The sequence below is a fragment of the Harpia harpyja genome, chromosome 6 (assembly GCF_026419915.1).
Source record: "Harpia harpyja isolate bHarHar1 chromosome 6, bHarHar1 primary haplotype, whole genome shotgun sequence".
NCBI classification, from domain to species: domain Eukaryota; kingdom Metazoa; phylum Chordata; class Aves; order Accipitriformes; family Accipitridae; genus Harpia; species Harpia harpyja.
In genome coordinates, this window is record NC_068945.1 from 24,112,755 (window position 1) to 24,132,060 (window position 19,306).

General features: G+C 38.5%; 1 protein-coding gene across 2 annotated transcripts in view; it reads right to left on the reverse strand.

Moving 5' to 3' along the window:
• Positions 1-809: 809 nt before the first annotated feature.
• Positions 810-19,306, reverse strand: part of ALDH1L2 (aldehyde dehydrogenase 1 family member L2) — a 38,762-nt gene continuing 20,265 nt past the window's right edge. For both annotated transcript variants that reach the window (XM_052789889.1, XM_052789890.1), the window contains exons 9-23: positions 17,902-17,993; positions 16,885-17,032; positions 16,019-16,138; positions 14,727-14,854; positions 10,682-10,832; positions 9,336-9,406; positions 9,125-9,230; positions 8,664-8,751; positions 7,807-7,900; positions 7,461-7,557; positions 5,884-5,982; positions 4,983-5,148; positions 3,611-3,716; positions 2,619-2,818; positions 810-1,577 (exon numbers count right to left, since the gene is read on the reverse strand). In XM_052789889.1, coding sequence (XP_052645849.1) covers positions 1,522-1,577; positions 2,619-2,818; positions 3,611-3,716; positions 4,983-5,148; positions 5,884-5,982; positions 7,461-7,557; positions 7,807-7,900; positions 8,664-8,751; positions 9,125-9,230; positions 9,336-9,406; positions 10,682-10,832; positions 14,727-14,854; positions 16,019-16,138; positions 16,885-17,032; positions 17,902-17,993 — 1,722 coding nt within the window. In that variant the 3' untranslated portion in view covers positions 810-1,521. The remainder of the gene's footprint in view (positions 1,578-2,618; positions 2,819-3,610; positions 3,717-4,982; positions 5,149-5,883; positions 5,983-7,460; positions 7,558-7,806; positions 7,901-8,663; positions 8,752-9,124; positions 9,231-9,335; positions 9,407-10,681; positions 10,833-14,726; positions 14,855-16,018; positions 16,139-16,884; positions 17,033-17,901; positions 17,994-19,306) is intronic.

Genomic DNA, 19,306 nt, shown 5'->3' on the forward strand with positions numbered 1-19,306 from the left:
TCCTACTTTCCCCGCCACGTTTCTGTCCTCTCCAGTGACAACTGTCACTTCGGGAGAATAAAAAGGTAAATTTTCAGCTGGGCTGTACTTACGTTAGCTTGAAACAATTGTGAAACCAAAATCTGTGAAAGTTATGTCTCATTCATACTTACCTCAGATTGATCAAATACAATGATTTGGGCTGTTGTATTTACTTCATAGATCGGTTTGCACTTCAGAAGTATCTACCATGCTCCTGGATGTCATCGTTTGTTTCTTAAAGGAACTTTATATTTTCTATACCATTAAAGTAAAATTTTCTATATTGTATTTGCTCAGATATTAATGTCATGACTTGAAACCTGCAATTATTTACAGGACTTATTTTGAATTCCATACTTAAAGCTATAGTTTTAATATCTGTTTCTGTAATATTTGTGATAAGAAATAACAAGGATTCTGGTCTTTCTTTCACAATGCAGCTTCTTAAAAATAGAAGGGGGCATGATTTACTGGGATTAACTGATTAAACCACAAAATATTCTAGGGAGTGGGAAGGATGGGAATCAAAGAATGGGACTGCTATTTTTAATGGCAGCCCACAGATCAGATTAAGCTTTGGGTGGCGCTGCACTCTAAGAAGAGCAGGTGGTCTGAAGTAGGCTTAGTTTGTTAGATGAGCTCTCAATCTATGGAACACTCTTCAAACTGAAGAAAGTTTGAAAGCCAACATCTTAACTCGGTCATTTTACAAGGGATTTTCCTGTAGATTAAAAAAATTATGAAATACAAAGTAATAATTCTGTATAAAACAGTGATAACAGTCCATGTGCACAGACACAAAAAGTGATTTTAATCTGTTAATGTAACCACCATTCAAATTGCAGGCAGATCACACGTTCATATCAACAAAAAGATAGAAAATATTTTCAGTAACTTTAGCTTGATATGCATAGTTTAACACCAATGTCGAACTCTGTATGTACTATACAAAGATCATAGTAAGTGCACTTTCTTGTATTGATTTACTTCTTATGGCACAAAGGTTTTCTGTACTGCTGAAGAATCACCAGAGCAGAATGTTTAATTGCTACTGTAAAACTTGAACTGGTTTATAGCAAAAATGGCATAGTCAGTGTATTTTAGTTCAACTTTAGAGAAGCCTAATGACTAAGGATTTATAATGGCCATGTAAATATGTTCACACAAATAAGAAGTAGACATGTGAGAACTCATTCTTCAGTTGTATTTAAAAAAATAAAACCAAACCACATTCTTGGTTTTTGGGGGAGATTGTGCTACCAACTGCTGCTGCATAATGTAAAGAACTTCAGGTTAATTTCCAAATGCTTTTATCTGTCAGCGAGACTAAAATTTGGATCTGATTTATAGAAACTTAGCCACGAAATGGGTGTTTTGTTTTGGGTTTTTTTCAGTTGTAGCACTGCAGACAGCATATCCTGTGCCTGGTATGAAGTGCTTCATGGAGTCATTAAGATTCAAACTCTGCTGAAAGTTTACTTTCCAAGTGAGGCTGTTACTTTAGTATTCCACAGTGATAGCCTTGGTTCTGAGATATTCATGAAGAGCTTCTTCACCTGTACAAACACAATATTCACCAGTTAGAATGGCAGCTAAAAGAGAATGTTGTCAGAGACATTAACTATATTATTAAGAAAAAAATCTAAAATGCTTTAGCCAATATTTGAGTCCTTAAGGAACAATGGAAACTGATTAACTTACCCTCCCACAAAGATTTACAGAACTGGTTTGACAAGAAGAGGCCAAATCCAACAAGTGGAAAGAAAAAGGAGCTGGAATTTAACAAACCACCTGGGTGGGACTGAAGCAGCAGAAGTTTCTAGATGGCCACTGGGGGCTCATAGTTGAATTTATGAACTTTGGTTTGCCTATGTTGAAGTTTCTAGGTAAAAAAGCTGTGTAAAAATTGGTAATCTTTTTTTTTTCCTGATACTATTACTCATTTTGGTTTCAGGAAATGTCTGATACTTGCTAGAGATTCCAAAGGCAAAAATCTGTTGTGTCACTGAGAACATTTTTTCTTTCATTTTTCTTTGCCAGGAGGCTTGATCTGTCCAGACTTCTAAAGTTTCTTTGACAGACTAGACTTCACTTTTTCTAAAACTGGTTTTGAAAAGAAAAGATTTTTTTAATGCATCTTTCTTTGTGGCTGTCGGCAAATTTTGATGACATTTTAAGGCATAAAAAAGTTTCCCATGCTCTTACAAGTTTAGAGGAGAAACCTAAATTAGTGTTCTTTCTCAGGGAAAGGAAAGAAGATTTTGGCCAATACCTTTACTGCTTGACAGCACTTTGTAGCCTGTATGGAGCTCTGGACAAGCTGTAATTTGACTGCTCTGAGAGGAGTTGGAGAGGAATATTCTGCATGCTGTAGCATTATTTAGCAAATGTACAGGAAGGGCTGAACTGGAAGTATTGAGGTGGGACTGTTGTAGGGATGGGAGAGGAACTAGATTACTGTAATGGGAGGAATGTAGGAGATGCAGGAAATGCATCCATAGCTCACGTTTCACTAGAGGCAGTGTACACAGCTAAGGTGGTTTTTTCATGGATTTGGACTGTCAGATGAGAAATGAGGGAGGGAAAGAATGACTTACCTAAATCTTTCCCAAAGCCAGACTGTTTAAATCCACCAAATGGTGCTGCCACATCAGTTTTGTTATATGTGTTAATAAAAACTGTTCCAGCTTCTAGCTTTTCACTGATGTAGAGAGCTTTGCTTATGTCTTTTGTGAAAACTCCTGAAGCTAAGCCATATTCTGTGGTATTTGCCCGTCGCAGCACTCCGTCAACATCCCTACAGGGGAAAGAAATCTAATTGCAGCTAGGTAAAATAAACAAGTATTAGCAACCTTCCGCCTTCAATGTCACTGAAGCACCTTTTCCCATGCTCGCTCTTCTCTGGTTAGTCTTTTTAAAGACAACTTACTAAGGACTAATCTGTGTGTCAATCTGACAGATCTATGGAAATTCATACCCTTGCTTCCAACTTGTAAAGCGTGTAACCTTACATTTCAGTGGTTAAGATCTACACGAAGAAATGTCAAAGGAAAACTTGCAGTATGCATACCAACTTTGCTCAGCTACAGTACAACTTGGGGATTACAGCAATACAGAAATACTTGTAAAACTATTAAAACTAGCAGTCTACAAAATATACAGAGGGATTTTCATTTGCAACAGTAATGTGCCAATGTTACACAATGCACAACAATGCTATGCGGTCTTTTGTGACAGAGAAAAATAAGCTATTCCACTGGAAAAAATACACATTTTGTAATTTGATCAAGCTGTTGCAATTACCACATCAACTTCAGTAAAAATGTTTCACTGAATACTAAGTCTTATTTAAGAACTGGCACTTACGGTTGCATTCTATCCTGTCACTGCTAATAGCATTAGTTCTGTATCGACATGGAGCAGGATACCCCCTGCTAATAAGGGTGTTTTCTCTGAATTTAGCTGGAAGAGGATCTAGGGATTCAGACTGGTCTTACAAGATTTAACAAAATCATACTACATATGCTATCATTTCTACACGTAGGGTGAAAATGAGAAAGTTTCTAATGGTAACCAGAGGAGAACATACCCATTTTTAAATTTAGAAATCACCATCACAGGACCAAAGGACTCTTCCTGGGCAATATACATATGGTCTTCAACATCTGTGAATACAGTGGGTTCCATGAAGAAACCTAAACAGAGGATAGAGCATCATTTGAGCATGGCGAAAATGCTTCACGGTTTGTATTGTCCAGGCCGTCTCTCTTCCATACTTTGAGGTCATAGATACATTGAGACTTGAAAGAGAAAATACCAGGATTGATATGAATGAAGTATGATTGGAAATGCATGTGTGGAAGCACCAGACAAACAGCAGGAAAAAGGTTAAAATAATGGCCCGTATTGATCAGAGCAACAACACGGGCTGTTCCCTGCCAGGCCAGAAGGTGTGCATGCCACAGCCCAGGTGACTCCTCAGGGGAAGACCCTGCACTCTGACAGCAGGAAGACAAGGTTACAGCATGCCACAGAGGCCACTCTTGTTATCCGACAAGAAGATAGACTGTAGCAATAAAGATCTGTATATTCCAAACAATGAAAAAACATGCAACTGGCAGCAACTTTGCCTAAGATTTATGGATGCTGAAGTAAAGAGAATTCTGAGGCAAGGGACCACCTCATAATGACTGTTTGTTTCTGAAAGGTGTAAAGACCTGTCCAAAAGCTAGTTCATGGTTGCCAATCAAGAACTGTCCTGGTGTTATACACAAGCGATCCTGGTCACCTACATCTTGGTGAGTGACTGTATTCCAGTCTGAGTGGGTAAAATCAACTTCCGAGATTTTATATAAATTCCGTCCCCTTCCATAAGATTTCCCATTTAGTTTTGTTACACTGATTTCGTATAGTTATGAATCTCCACTTTTATTTAAGGATACGGTCATTATATTTTGAAACTCTGATGCAAATGTTTCTCCTTCAATATTGATATAGGACAGATGTCCATGAGAAAATGTTACTTTCATGCTGGCTCACTAAACTTAGCATACATATTGTCTGTATAGCAAAAAAGGCTTTTGATAATAATACCTTACGCAAACTCTGCTAGTAGTTTCCTCAGTCAGCTTTAGTGTTAGTGTGATCTAAATGGATATAATTATACTTACGGCTCTTCACAGTTCAAGGGTGTTGCAAAAAAAGCCTCAATGCCTCACAAGCAACAGGTATAAATGAACAAAAGATTTCCATACAGACTAGATTCTGATTCAATTTTATATGTTACGATTCAGTTGCACAGCTTCTCTTAATAAGAGACTTGAAAGCCCTGTTCTCAAGTGGTATCTTGGGCTTACCTGGTACTGTTCCCACATTGCTACTTCACATATTGCAGCAGAGACAATCATGATGGCTTTTGTTCAAAGTGTAAAAGTTCCAAACACCTCTGAACATTATTTTACCTGGTCTATGTACTTGTCTTCCTCCATACACTAGGGTGGCTCCTTCTTTTACTCCAGTTTCACAATATTGCAGCAGCTTTTCCAAATGTGCCTTGTGATTTTGTGGACCATGATCTGTAGATCTATCAAGTGGGTCACCAATTTTCATCTTTTTTATTTCTTCTACCTATGGGTTACCCAATGAAAATGAAGTTACATAACGTGGCAAATAGTTGTTAAAGTGACCCGTGATTCGGGATACTTCATGTTTTGTGCTATGAAGTTAGGCTCAAAGAAAGGGCTGGGTTCTTAGAAAGTGGAATGCTCCTCCCTTTCTAAAATGAGGCTTTGTCTTATGTTTGATAATCTCTGGTTACTTCTGAAAGTTTATGATGCTGTTTTCCTGTATTCATTCTCTTCAGCTTTTAAAATAGGCATGTAAAATGTTAGCTTTTACCAGTGGTAAATGAGTTATGACAGTGATTTCCTGTTCTTGAGCTAAATAAATGAATTCTCCAGTGGCACAGTGTGGTGACTATTGGATTTTTAATAATAACCTTTGATTTATTCTAGCTACATTTCCAATATGCCTTTTTTTTAAACTTCACAGCAGCCTTCAATGACATTGACCTAAGTTCAGAAATTTTTTTCATCTTACTTTCCTAGTCAAATATGAAATATCACTGAAGGTACAATATCTATTTCAATGTCATTTATGTGTGCATTACTGATGAAAATATCTCCCTTCAGTGCCTTCCTTTTAAGCCTGTAAGAGGTTCCCAAGAAGCTGCATTGCCTATCATAAGCAATAACGAGAAATTAAACAACTGAATATAAGAAGAAATGCAAGTGTCTGTAAAACTACTGGATCTTTGTACCATAGTAAAGTATCTGTTTAAACTTTAGTCCTTGATTATCTTACCACTTTTCTAACAAATTCATCATGGATTGATTCTTCCACAAACAGCCTGCCAGCTGCAATGCAGTTTTCTCCTTTGTTGAAATATACTGCTCCCATACCCTGATCAGGGAAAAAAAACATTAATATTTATATGCATCCTTTTGTTCAGTTTCCCATTCACTCTGTTCCCTTGGGTTGCATTCTGTGTTTGTGACCCTCAAAGCTTAACGCTTTATGTGAAGAAACATCATCAATGCAACAAGCAGACTAATCTTATAAGGGGCAAACACAATTTCATGGAGACAAATGGCTCAGGATGAACCCACTAGCACTGCTCTTTCCATTTCCACCAGTGTTCCACAGAAACACCTGCTGCAGCGTCACAGAGAAGAGGGCTGGCAGCACAACCACTGAATATAAAACTGTGCTAATCCACTGAGCAATATTGCTTGAGTCAAAAGTCACATGTAACTGGGTGAACATTGCTTAACTTGAATCTGCAGAGAACCTCCTATGTCGAGTGTGGATTCAGACCCTGTGTGGTTTGTGGCTTTTTGTTTACCAAGAACTGATACTTGCCATTGTTTTTTCGCGGGCGGTAGGGAGGTGGGGGAAGGAAAAGCAGGACAAATAAAATTCCTAAAATGCAGTTTTCTGGCAGCTGCAAAGGCCTAGGGTATTGGCATTAGTAGGTATGACTGGGATCGTGTGCTAGTGTCAAGTGTGTGGCAAAAAAAGCATTGTTTCACAATCATTTAAAGCCATCAATGCCAGGTATAGCTCAGGCCAAGCTCTGCATCACCCTCTCACTTCTACAGCTGAGAACAGTGGTGGGGCCAAGGAGTGTGCTGACTAAGTTTCAGCTTTTATTATTTTCCACATATACTTCACTGTACAGTCACTCAGACTCTCATCCTGCCAGAAGACACTCCAAAAACAGGGAAAGTGTATAATAGTTTCTTCCTGGTAGCAGTACCTGCTTATGCTGGTTTAGAGAATTCACAGAATTAGCACTTCGGGTAAGTACAGTGTGGAAGACCTTTGTTTGCCTCTTAGTGAGCAAACTGCATCTGCTGTCATTTTGATGAATTAGATTACCTGAGCAGGAAATAAGCTCCTTAAATCCACTGAATTTCTCATTTGCACATCTTATTTATGAACTTTAAACACATTATGGCGGGTTGGGAAGGTGGATTATGATGATTGATGGTGAATTAAGAAGAACTATATGGCAATAAGGAGCTCAATGTATATTTTAACTCACTTTCAGGCTTTTTTTTTTGAGTATCGGATTTTGACAAATCAAGTTTAATGTGTTAACTTGGGTAGTGAAAATACTTTCCAGCTATATTTCTTTGTTTTGTTTTATTTCCTAATGTATGTTTCTTGTAGTACTGATCTCTGCCTTTCTGGTGCAGCATGAACAGTTTAATTGTGCTGGCATAAAGAAACATCCTGTAGAAAAAGAGTCTGTTTTCTAACAGACTGCATGATTTTTCATGCAAGGGCTCCCTACTGCAGTTTTTGGCAGTATATTGCAGTACTGTGAGGATGTATTACAAAGGCTTTGAATATATTGTACTTGGAAGTAACCTTACCATTTTTACAGCTCTGTCAAGTTCACAGTCACTGAATATGATCAGTGGTGATTTACCACCAAGTTCAAGAGAAACTTTCTTCAGATTAGTGGCTGCACTGTAAAAAATATAAATAATCATATAAAAATAACTTTTAAATAGCTTATTTCACTATTTCCTTTCAATCTTATCTAGTGAAATTGTATAAATCTTTCTTTTCCAATAGTGACTTAGTAAATTCTACATAAATGTAAACAACCATATGTAGTTATGCTTTTCTATTACTGCTACATGCACAATATAGCTAATAAGATACTTCAGAACTAGATTAAGCAGTCTTTATTTACGAATGTTTTGCTGAGAGTACCTCTTCATGATCTGTTTACCAGTTGGTGTTGAACCAGTGAATCCAACTTTGCGAACATCTGGATGTTCAGACAGGTGCTGTCCCACTAAGCCACCTATTGGGGTGAGGAAAACAGTTTAACTAGACAGTACCTAGGCAATTTTTACTACTCCAGCAGCAGGACTGTAACACAGAAAGAGCTAACAACATGTCAATCAAGTACAATATCACATACTTATTTACATTTTCAACTTTATTCATATGACTATGAAAAATATCATATTAGTTAACTTGGATCACATTAGTGTCTCCAAATTCCCCTATCTGGACTGAAGAACTTCCTTCCTAATATTCCACTGTAAGTGTAACAACCTAATTTGTAACAGAGCCTGCCCCATACAGTTACTTTGTCACTTTTCTTCCTTAGGGGAAAGAGGAAAATGGTGACATCAGGTAACACGGTCTGGACCATGACTTACCTATAGTGACCAATACGCATCTTATCAGCTTGCTCTAGGTCTCACAGTCACATTTAAATACATCCAAGTGATGATGAGATTAGGAGAAAAAAAATTAATCAAGTGAAACATGTTTCTCTGTAATACCTTCTTCTTCAGAGTGTTCATGCTATTTGTGTGAACTTGTAAAGGGTATAGGCTGACAGCTTTTACCGCTAGCTAGAGTGACATATAGATGACACATAGATTTTTCCAATTCTGTTCTGGAAACATGTGAAATTGCTGTATGACACAGATGCAAGCCTACGACCTATGAATATACATGCACTTATGTAATAGGTCTTCAAAAAGGTAAAATGATAGTTCACCAGTTTTAGCATGACCTTCTCTTGCCAGAAAAATGATTAGCTGAAGTTTTACCTGAGCCAGGCAGAATATTTATAACGCCCTTAGGAAATCCAGCTTTAGCTGAGAGCTCTGCAAACTTCAAGGAAGTCAGAGGTGTGACCTAAGTAGAAACATTTAGATTAGGTGTCCTATTTTAATTAAATGCACGATGATATCTTTTACATTCAATTTTGATACCATATTAATCTTCTTACTCACAGTATTGACAAATTAAAAGTGATGGCTTCTTGTGGAAAAGAATTCATTCTTGAAAATGAGAGTAGCATCAGAGCAGAACTGAAGACAATCAGTACTTTGTATCATCACAGCAATTTGTATTGTTATACATGCACTTTAAAACATATGACACGGTCAACCTATGGGTACATATGACAGGTTAACCTATGGGTGAAATCCGCTAGATTGCCTGAATTATTTTGCCTGAACAAATAGAGGAAGACCTGAGCCATCTGTACATTCCTTTTTGGTTTTACCTGAGCTGGCTTGAGTACGAGTGTGTTGCCTGCAGCCAAGCATGCTGCACTCTTCCATGCAAGCATCATCAGTGGGTAATTCCAGGGGATAACTACTGCACAGACACTTCAGGTAGGGAAAAACAGGGAAAGATTACATTTTTGATGGCAGCTTTTGAATGGCTTTTCTGTATGTCAAGGCTGTCACTAAGAAGAAAAAATTGACACTTACCCTATTGGCTCTTTCTTGGTGAATGTTAGATTACGGTTTGGCCGGGCCTGGTTAATTGGAATTGTAGCACCCTAAAAGACAGACGAGGGACAAATCTTGGTACTGTTTAATCATTTTTATTACAAATATATTTGCCATGTAAGTGTGTTTTGGAAAGTCACAGAGTAGGCTTCAAAACCAGAAGCATTTTTGCATCAAAGAAAGGGGCAGGGACCCTTCTACTGTATGATTTCCTACTGTGGATACTGTAGTCAACTCCTGATTTTCAGCTGGATGAAATCAAAACATAGATCACAAAAGTATGGAAGAACATAAAGTGAGGGCCTATGGATGAAAAAAAGCTGAATGATATTCTTGATTGTGGATCTTAAAGATACTTGAGGAAATGCTATTGAACCTATGCCACCAGCCTTGGTCAGAATGTAACATAGCACACAAGTATCTGCACTAACATGCATGACGACCACAACGACATTCTGCTCCATTGTCCTGGTTTCAGCTGGGATAGAGTTAACTGTCTTCCTAGTAGCTGGTACAGTGCTATGTTTTGAGTTCAGAGCGAAGAATGTTGATAACACTGATGTTTTCAGTTGTTGCTCAGTAGTGTTTAGACTAATGTCAAGGATTTTTCAGCTTCTCATGCCCAGCCAGTGAGAAAGCTGGAGGGGCACAAGAAGTTGGCACAGGACACAGCCAGGGCACCTGACCCAAACTGGCCAACGGTGTATTCCATACCATGTGACGTCCCATCCAGTATAGGAACGGGGAAGTGGGGGGCAGGGATTCGCCGCTCGGGGACTGGCTGGGTGTCGGTCGGCGGGTGGTGAGCAATTGCACTGCACATCATTGGTACATTCCAATCCTTTCATTATTGCTGTTGTCATTTTATTAGTGTTATCATTATCATTATTAGTTCTTTTCTGTTCTATTAAACCGTTCTTATCTCAACCCACGGGTTTTGCTTCTTTTCCTGGTTTTCTCCCCCATCCCACTGGGTGGGGGGGAGTGAGTGAGCGGCTGCGTGGTGTTTAGTTGCTGGCTGGGGTTAAACCACGACATCCATGAATAATCAAGAGCTGACTAAGCACGCATATCCACTGTGACACCTCAACTGATTTCTTAGACATTTAGATTCACATTTTAAATCCATATTCTCCAACTGGAAGCAGACTGTCCTTTTGTATTGCCAGGGAGACCCATTTTAGGTAAAATTTGAATTTTGCTTTATTTTTTGATTCCTTGATTACTTTTGCTAACACTGCTTTTTGGGAATGTGTCAGAAAAAAAAAAGTGTAGAGAAGTAGAGAAGCACTGCCATTGATTATTCCCTTTACATATTCACTTGCCTGAATTTTGTCACACCATCCAGCGAAGTATCTGAATGTTTGCACAGACATTCCAACATGGGTCTTCAAAGCTAAAGTGTAGACAGCTCCTGAGTCAATAGACTCTATTGTTGCTAACTCTTCTTGATGTTCTTCCATCAGGTCTGCAAGTCTTTAATAAAAACATTACAAATCCACATCAGAGAGGAGTGACATCTAACCACTGACAGCCAAAATTCTATTTGGTATGGCAAAGAACCGTAATTAAAATTGCATTCCCACTGAATGTGGAGGTGGAGTACTGGAGCCACTGCTCATTAATATCAGTAAGAGCTTGAAGAATTGTCTGTTAAGGTCTGCAAATGTCTTCACATTGACTGTAGTAGACACTGGATGAAGACATGAACAGTGAAAACTTACCTGATTGTTCAATTATGGTTTTGTAACTAAAATAATAATTAGAAAATTTGTACTCTTTTTCTGTTGTAGTACAAGGAGCCAATTATAGAAAATCAGACAAGTAAGCCGAAAGCAAATACACAATAACATAAGAAATGTCAAGTCATCAGAAGTACTGAGAAGGAGTACTCAGTCCTAGCTTAAGATCTGGGAAACCTAGCTTCATAATGCTGTTTTGTATTTGTTTGAACTTGGACTAAAATACTTAAGTGTTAGATGCTTCAAAGGCACTCATATGTCCAAAGAGAGAGCTCCTAACCTGTAATGCAAATTGAATTTTACATGCCTTAGTACATTTGAAATCTAGCCCATGGTCTCCTTGGGCCTCAAGTTCTCCATCCGTTAGATTTATGAAGCAACACAGTGAGGTACAGTAAGACTGTGGTAAATATTATTGAGTTAATGCTAGCTATCAGAGTGTCTCAAAAATGCATCTGCACAGACAGATACCTATACTTATGAGGAGCTCTTGTAATTTGTGGTGGTCCCCTGCTCAGGCAGAAAGGTTTGTTTTCATGAACAAATTTTTACATTCAGGTCTTCGATCTCTCACATGGCAGTGAAACAGATGCATCAATGTTTTTCTTAAGCTTCTCTCTGTGTTTTGGTACTCAGATGTATAATCAATGCGCCCATGTGATTTTAAGAGCTTAACCAAGTGCATTTTAGACCCTGTAAAGAGTATGCGAAACCTATTTTTCCATTATGTAAATTCTGCCCATTTAAAGCATTTGCAGAGATGTGGAAAAATGCTCTTTAATACTTAACTGTATCTTGGAGACCCAGCTACAGGTCACAGCATCAGCAGCAGTGTGTAAAAGAATGGATGTGGCATGTCAGGGATAAAGGAGAAAGTTCCATTTAATGCTCGCCTAATATCTTCTATTAACAATTCCTCTTAAGACAAAGTAGCAGAGCTAGGGGCTTTAATGGTACAAACCTTCCCTCTGGTTCAGCACGAAAAAAATCTAGTTTGACCAGAGAAAAGGGGGCCATGTTTGAATTAAAGTGGACCAGTGAGGTATTTCATTCACACTGGGGATGGTTTGCAACATGAACACTCTGGTACAGCTATCCTAGAGAGCCAGTAGCCTAAGCAGAGAAGAGTTTAATCCAGGAATAATCTATGCAGTGTAGGGGAGTTATATTTTCCATACGCTTGCAAATCTTTCAAGTGTAAAACAAAGAGCAGTAGTTCTAAGACCTTAAAAGTTTCTCTTTAGGGCAGAGTTAACTTGGGCTCTCAAGTGCGCTACATTCCTAAAGCGCCCTATGTTCCTAATACAAATTAAACTCAAGTTTGTACATGCTTTGAATCTGTGCACACTTGTGAAAAATTTAAGTGATCGACCGTATTTAATTTTAATATGAGTTCTGACTCACCCATTTTCTGTTGTGATGATCACTCAGGTTTTTTACAGTCCTGCAGGCCTTTTTCAAAGGCCTGGTCACATACTTTATAAGACAAGCAGAATTTTCAGGTTTGCTTTCATTCTCTTTTGCTAAGATGCCTGCAATGTCTTAAAAAATGCCACACATTTTACAATACTTTTTTATTTCTAATTACATCTACTTGGTCCATATGGATATGGTAAAAGAGAGGAGGGGAATTTACATCCAAGGCATTCAAGAAAGTAAAAATTACAGCTCTATTAATGTGGTAACAAATGATCTGCTGCATACACTACCAGCGGACACAGACCCATGTTTCCCAAGTGCAGCATTACATTTCCCCGTGCTGCTCCTCCTTAGCTGCCAGAGCACAGACATGCAATGGATTCCCTACTCCCTACTGTCTTGCTAGGCTAAGCCCAGCCTTATGAGGACAGGATCATCTTCTAGTTGCATATTCCAAACCTCTAAATAAGCTGGATCTTCAGTTTCTAAATCCTCACAGAAGTTATGCAAAGAGCAGTGTGCAACAATAAAAGGAAGGGCAGTGACCCACCCCTGCACCCAGCCAAACTGCCAGACTGTCTTGCCATGCAAATACATAGTCTGCTACCATCCTGCAGCTGCTTACCGTGTCACTGATCCTTCTTCTGCTGCCTGTTCTGGTGTCCAGGGCTAGCCTCCTGGCACAGCACAATAAACGCTTAATATAGCAGCAGTTATGGGCACACTATTGAAGATTTTTTTTTTTTGAAGGTGAAAAAAATTCCTTCTCTTCCCTATAGATATATATGCAGTCTCCTCAGCACAATTGACTTGCCCAGGACATCCAATAGTAATGTTGATGAGCCTGCAGACTACAGCCTGCAGAAAAAAGGTGTCTGATACACAGGACCTACTCCTTCATGAGCTCTGTGGGGCAGGAAGTTTCAGCTCTGTTCAAGATCCTAACATCTTCAAAGCCAGCTGCTATGTCAAGCACAGTAACTAAGCCCTCCACGCACTGAATAGGAACCAAATTTGCCTAGTACTTCTCCTCCTCTGTGCTGACAATTGATTTTCCATCATCCCATTAGCTAAATGTGGACCTGTGGCAATCAGGAGTAGTGATCTTCTTCTTTACTCATCTCTACTCTACCTACTCTTTTTTATGTCCTGGAGAAGAAAAATCAGTGAAAACGCTTCATGTACCTCCACAAAAGAGGCTTTCTTTATAGGGAAGCTCTGGAGCTTCTAGTCATCTCAAGTCTGCAAGACAGTGTTCTCCCTGCACTCGCTGTAAGGCACCAGAAGCATCACACTGCATATGGAGAGTCCATAGTAATTTGGCTTTTATTAGCTGCCTCCAGTACCGCCCTCACAATAGGTACCTAGCATCATCATCCTTCCAAGACCACCTCTTGCCCTTCAAGGATCAGAAACCACCACTAAAATGATTCACTCAGCATAACCTCTGTTTATCTTCTGAAATAATAATAACAGAGCCAAAAAAAGAACCAGGCACTATCTAGGGTTGACACAGTAAAACAAACACAAATAAGAAATACTGAGCTGGAAGTGTCTCAGATAAATGTGGGATTCAGCTTAGAGTGTTTCTACGCAGGACAATTCTTCCACAACAGACCATATCACATCTCCTAGAATGGGTCTTTAGCCAGGTGAGAAGTATGCTGGGGTATGATCCTGGAAAATCTAGCATCAGTTACAGTGTGTTTCAAAATTAGTGGCAATGTGGCTGTATGTTTACTGTATGGAGCACAGACGCAGGCAGACTTCACAAGGTCAAAAGTCTCTGTCTACCTCACCTAGGTAGACTCTGTCTGTAAAACTTAGCCTCATTTATACAGAAGGATTTGGACTTTACAATGGAGTTTTCAATCCTTGCAACAAACCCCATATAGATTAAATGAAGCCATCAAGTATTTAAAAGACATTTTCCTCAAATTCTTTGTTTCCGCTCATAAATAATTAAAAAAAAAATGGTACCAGTGAGAGATCACAAGATTTTTCTCTGCCACAAGAAAGGTTAGCCAGCTAAGACTGGGGGCCAGTACACTGAGGTAAATTAGGGGATGAAAAGATGACTAGTCTGGTTCCTCTGACAGTGGGATTATGAATATCCATTATATTCAGAAAACGTATGCAACAATTCTTCAAAGGAACAAAACAATAAGATTTAAGAAAACAAAACAAACACAAACTGCCTTTGACATACCTGTACATGAGTCGCCCTCTTTCCCTTGCATTCATTCTTCCCCATTCACCATTCTCAAATGCCTCCTTTGCTGCTGCTACTGCCTTGTCAACATCAGCCAATGAAGCAGAAGATACACTGGCTATTACCTGCCAAAGGTAGCATTGTGTTAGCTCAAACTGAAAGGCTGGGATGCAGAGTGTTACTCCTGCCTCCCAAACTTCTTGACTGGGTGTTAGCAACTACTTAATATCCTCAAGCCCAGCAGCTGGCATGGGTAAGTCAGGCTGCAAAAAGTTCAGAAACAATTGAGGTGGCAGAATTTGAAGGACACTACAGGGACTCTGATTCCTAGATCTATCTCCCTCTTCACATCAAGGTCCATCATCCTACTTGATTTCACTCTCTCTTTCCAGATGTAAAATCAATGTGGTATTACAAAAATTGGAAGTCTTTATAGGTGGTATTATGATCTAATACCCAAACATGCTAAAATGACTCCTGCATGTTCCATTTCTTAGGAATGGAGCTTCTGTTACCATAAGGCACCATATACACATAGTATTTTATGATGATTGTGTTCTGTAAATACACACATTGTAAATTCTAACACAGAATTGTTATGACTTTTATTCAATTCCATAATGAGTTTCAGGAAAAGTACCAGAGTCTGACTTCTAATGACCATGAAATTTGTGGTATTGATTTCAGCAGAATTTATTTGCTCCAGAATTAAATGGCAATTACATGTACACCAGAATCACTATGCCTATTTATAATACATAGTTATGAGTTGCTCAACCAAGATTCAGTAGTTCAGGGCCGAAGTGCAACTGCATATATTTTCCTACTGAAGAGTCATTTTTCTTAGTGGGAATTTAAAAGGATATTTTAAAGTTACACTTGCCCTAAGACATCAGACTTGCGAAAAAAAAGTAAAGTAAAAACTGAAGTCGATGACTGACAGGAAATTTATACAGTATCCTATCCTTCTTTAGCAACTAAACTACAGCAATTTTTGTTTGCAAAGCTAAACAAGAATGAAACCAAGGTAAAACATATGGCTGGGTGTGGAAATTGACATAATAGTTGAAGTCGAAGTAGGTTATTTTTACTGTGCAGCTTGACTGAAATGCAAAAACCGTAAAATATACAGACTGAGAAGTAAATGGAAATGTCAAATTATTTCTAGGGGTTGTTTAATGTGTACTGTATGATTTTGAAATTGGCAATATTCAGTTAGTGGTTTAGATTTTTTAATAGGCAAAGAAATTGAAATAAACTGGTATTGATCATATTTAGAAACTACTCACTGATCCATCTGCTGGATTTATAGTGTCATATGTTTTTCCATCATCAGCATTTATGAATTGCCCATTTATGAAACACTGGTATGGCATATTCACAGTCATGTTGTTCACATTTTTTGAAACCTAAGAGTGAAATAAACAACAAATTAACTTAAACTTTTAATAACTAAGATTTTAATGTAGCTTAACAAGCTTTTGATATCTTCAGACAACATCCAGCCACATTTTACAATGTACATATGGCTGTTAAAAGTGGACAAGAGACTAAAATGAAATGGAAATCATATTCTCCGTGAACACCAGTGACCATATTCTGAGATAGTTAAGCAGATTTCTGGTTTTTTTATCATTGGATCTCTCTGTTCAAACCAATACTAAGCCCTGGTTAAGGCTGGTTCTAGTGGACTTCAATCAAATGCGTAATTCCCAAATTCAAGAAATCCTGACTTACTTAATGACTTAAAAAACATGCAATCCTCCTTTCACACAAAGTTTTCAAACAGACTATTAGGAGAAAAATCTAGCATTGTTTGCCTCAGGAAAGCAGAAGCTCCAAAACTGTTCTGACTGAAGCATACTGGCAGGAGGGTGCAAGGGAGGTAGGAACATCTGCCCACGTGTGATCTACTCTACTGCATGTTCTTGATCCTCTGGTTTCTGGTACACTGTAAGTGACATTACATATATACTTCCATTCCAAAATGCACATATATAAAAGCTGAAAAAAAAAAGTCACAAAGAAGAGTTTGTATGACCAAATATTTGTTAGCTTTTCCTACTGCATCAAGCAGTCTAATAGAATGCATTATTTACCCTCCCCCCAAAAAACAAGAAAGAATAAGCAATAAAAGCAAAATAAAAGGTCTTACATAATCAATTACTAACTCTTCTTCTTTGTCTTCTCCTCTGAATTTTCTGACAGCCATTTGAATAAAGTCTGCAAACTTAGTGGCCATATACACATCTTCATTCTGTAGCTGAAGTCCACTATATCTCTGTTTGATCTCTTCTAGCATTCTAAAGATTTTGAAGAAAGAATAAGTTTAATTACAAATGAAAGAACTATTCAGATAACTGAATCATTAGAAGGTCGAAAGGGGTCAAAACTGGGCACCAGTTTGTATGCGTGTGAATATGTGTGTGTGTTTCTCTGACAATAGTGGCACAGAAGTTGTGAATTTTACTGAAATCTGTTGGTTTAATTGGGGGTGTTACGGAAAAGAAAATGTCAGTTCTGGAATACTTTTAGGTAAACTTTTGGAAATAAATGACAAATAGCATGTATTGATTGATAAAACAGTATACGGGACTACTCTAACCAATACATGGAGGACATTCAGAGCTCTATGAGACTGGTAAGTAACGGGGACAATAATCAGTTTGTTAACAAAACCACCTGAAATGCTGGTCTTATATTATAACCTGGGCTATGTGAGTTGCAAAAAGAAGGTAAATAAGGTGACCCAACACAGCATGAACTCAGTGCACTTGTAAGCATAGGCTCAATTCTTTCTGTGAAAGGCTCCTCTTTCCCTCTGGGGAGTTCTTTGCTCAGCTTCCCAGTCAGCCCCCTGGTCTTGAGATACCTGTCACTGCATGCAGACAAGTCTGAGCATCACCATGCTCCCCCATGTGGCTGATGTTCCTGAAGTTAAGGGGAATTTTCCTTCAATAGAATGAGCAGGATTACATCAATATCTCCTAATTTTGGGAGCAGAACCATATCATGTTTTCAAAGGTAGGAAAGGGCATAGTTAGAGTATTGGAAAACATAGGGGGATTTTTTTTTTTAACACTATTTGATCAACCCTGATTTAAAAGCACCATGACAACTTTGTTTCCATTAACTTTGGCTTCAAAATTTTGTTATTTTGAATATTTCTTACCTGACAACATGCATAGAGGATGCTCCAGATTTGAAGAAGTCTGTGGAATCCTCAATTACAGCAACATTGCTCAGAATTCCCTTCCAAATAGCCTAATAATACATAAAAATAACAGAGGCAATAATGAATAATCCTTTAATTGTAAGATGTATTTATCAAACCATATTTTCTATGGTATCTGTGCCTATAACGTGTATTATTTCAAAGGATTCTAAAACAGAAAATTATCTTAAGAGGGTCTTGAACCATCTGGAGACCTGATATTAGCCAATAAATTCTTCAGCATAATTAGCTTATCAAAAAGTATTATTTTGTCCATGATAATTTCACTTAATCAGGCACGAAACCTGAATGCTATAATGCTAATAATTTTCAGGCCCGTTTTTTAAAGATCTTTAGCCTCCAAATAATAACTTCCCATTGCATTATGGAATATGTTGTCAGCAGAGGCAAGGACAGCCTGGAGCACTTTGTGACTGGATTGATGGCATTTCTGGCACCTAGGCAGAGCAGAGTAGTTTAACCTGCATGCATGAGGTGGAGATTTCTGCTAACATGAATAGTGAAATAACTGGTAACATAATATTTCAATTAATTATTAGGTTTCAGAGTAAGCAGGTAGTGTCATGAAGTAGCATTTATATTTCTTTTTGCTAATGCCTCAGTCAATCAATAGCTCCAGGTAGGTTTTATGCTGCTGGCAAGCAGGTTCAAGGTAATCTTGAAGCAGCTGTTTAAAATACTAGTGCATCAAGCTGCCTGACCTGTGTCAGAAGTTACTGACCCTGTAGCAGAGTTAGCAGAAGGGAAGACACCTCTGATTCACTTGCTCTGGCACAAAACTTTCATGACAAATGTGGCTTTCAGCTAAGCCCCTGACACTCACTACAAAGGGATGGATTACGTGAGAGGCAGCAAAGTGCCTCTCTGGCTATGAGAGCTTTCTGCTCCAGCAGCCCCATTGCTGCATCCCTCTGCCAGCCAGCCCCTTGTAGGTGGTTGTGGCAGAAGAGAGACAGTATGCACAGGTACAGCGAGAAAACTGCTGCTTTTCTCTTTCAGACTGCTGTTCTAAGTCTCCCTGGAGCTTGTCCAACAGGACCACTCTGAGCACATCCTAGTGAGTAACACCACAGTGAAGAAAGGATTTCAGAACTGTCCAAGTCTGTCAGTGTTGAAAACCTCACTGTTGTGAGGCAGAGGTCCATTTCTTTTTCCTCACTCCCACCCTCATCATTCATAGATATTTACCATAACTGACCCTGCAATCATTGTCTTTGTATCACTCATATCTGAAAGAAAACTTTCTAAAGTTATGTCTAAGTACTCTAATGAATTCCCAATTCCACCTGAATTAATGCCAATAACTAAAGATTCAACCCCGTACTCTTTGAGTACATTTTAT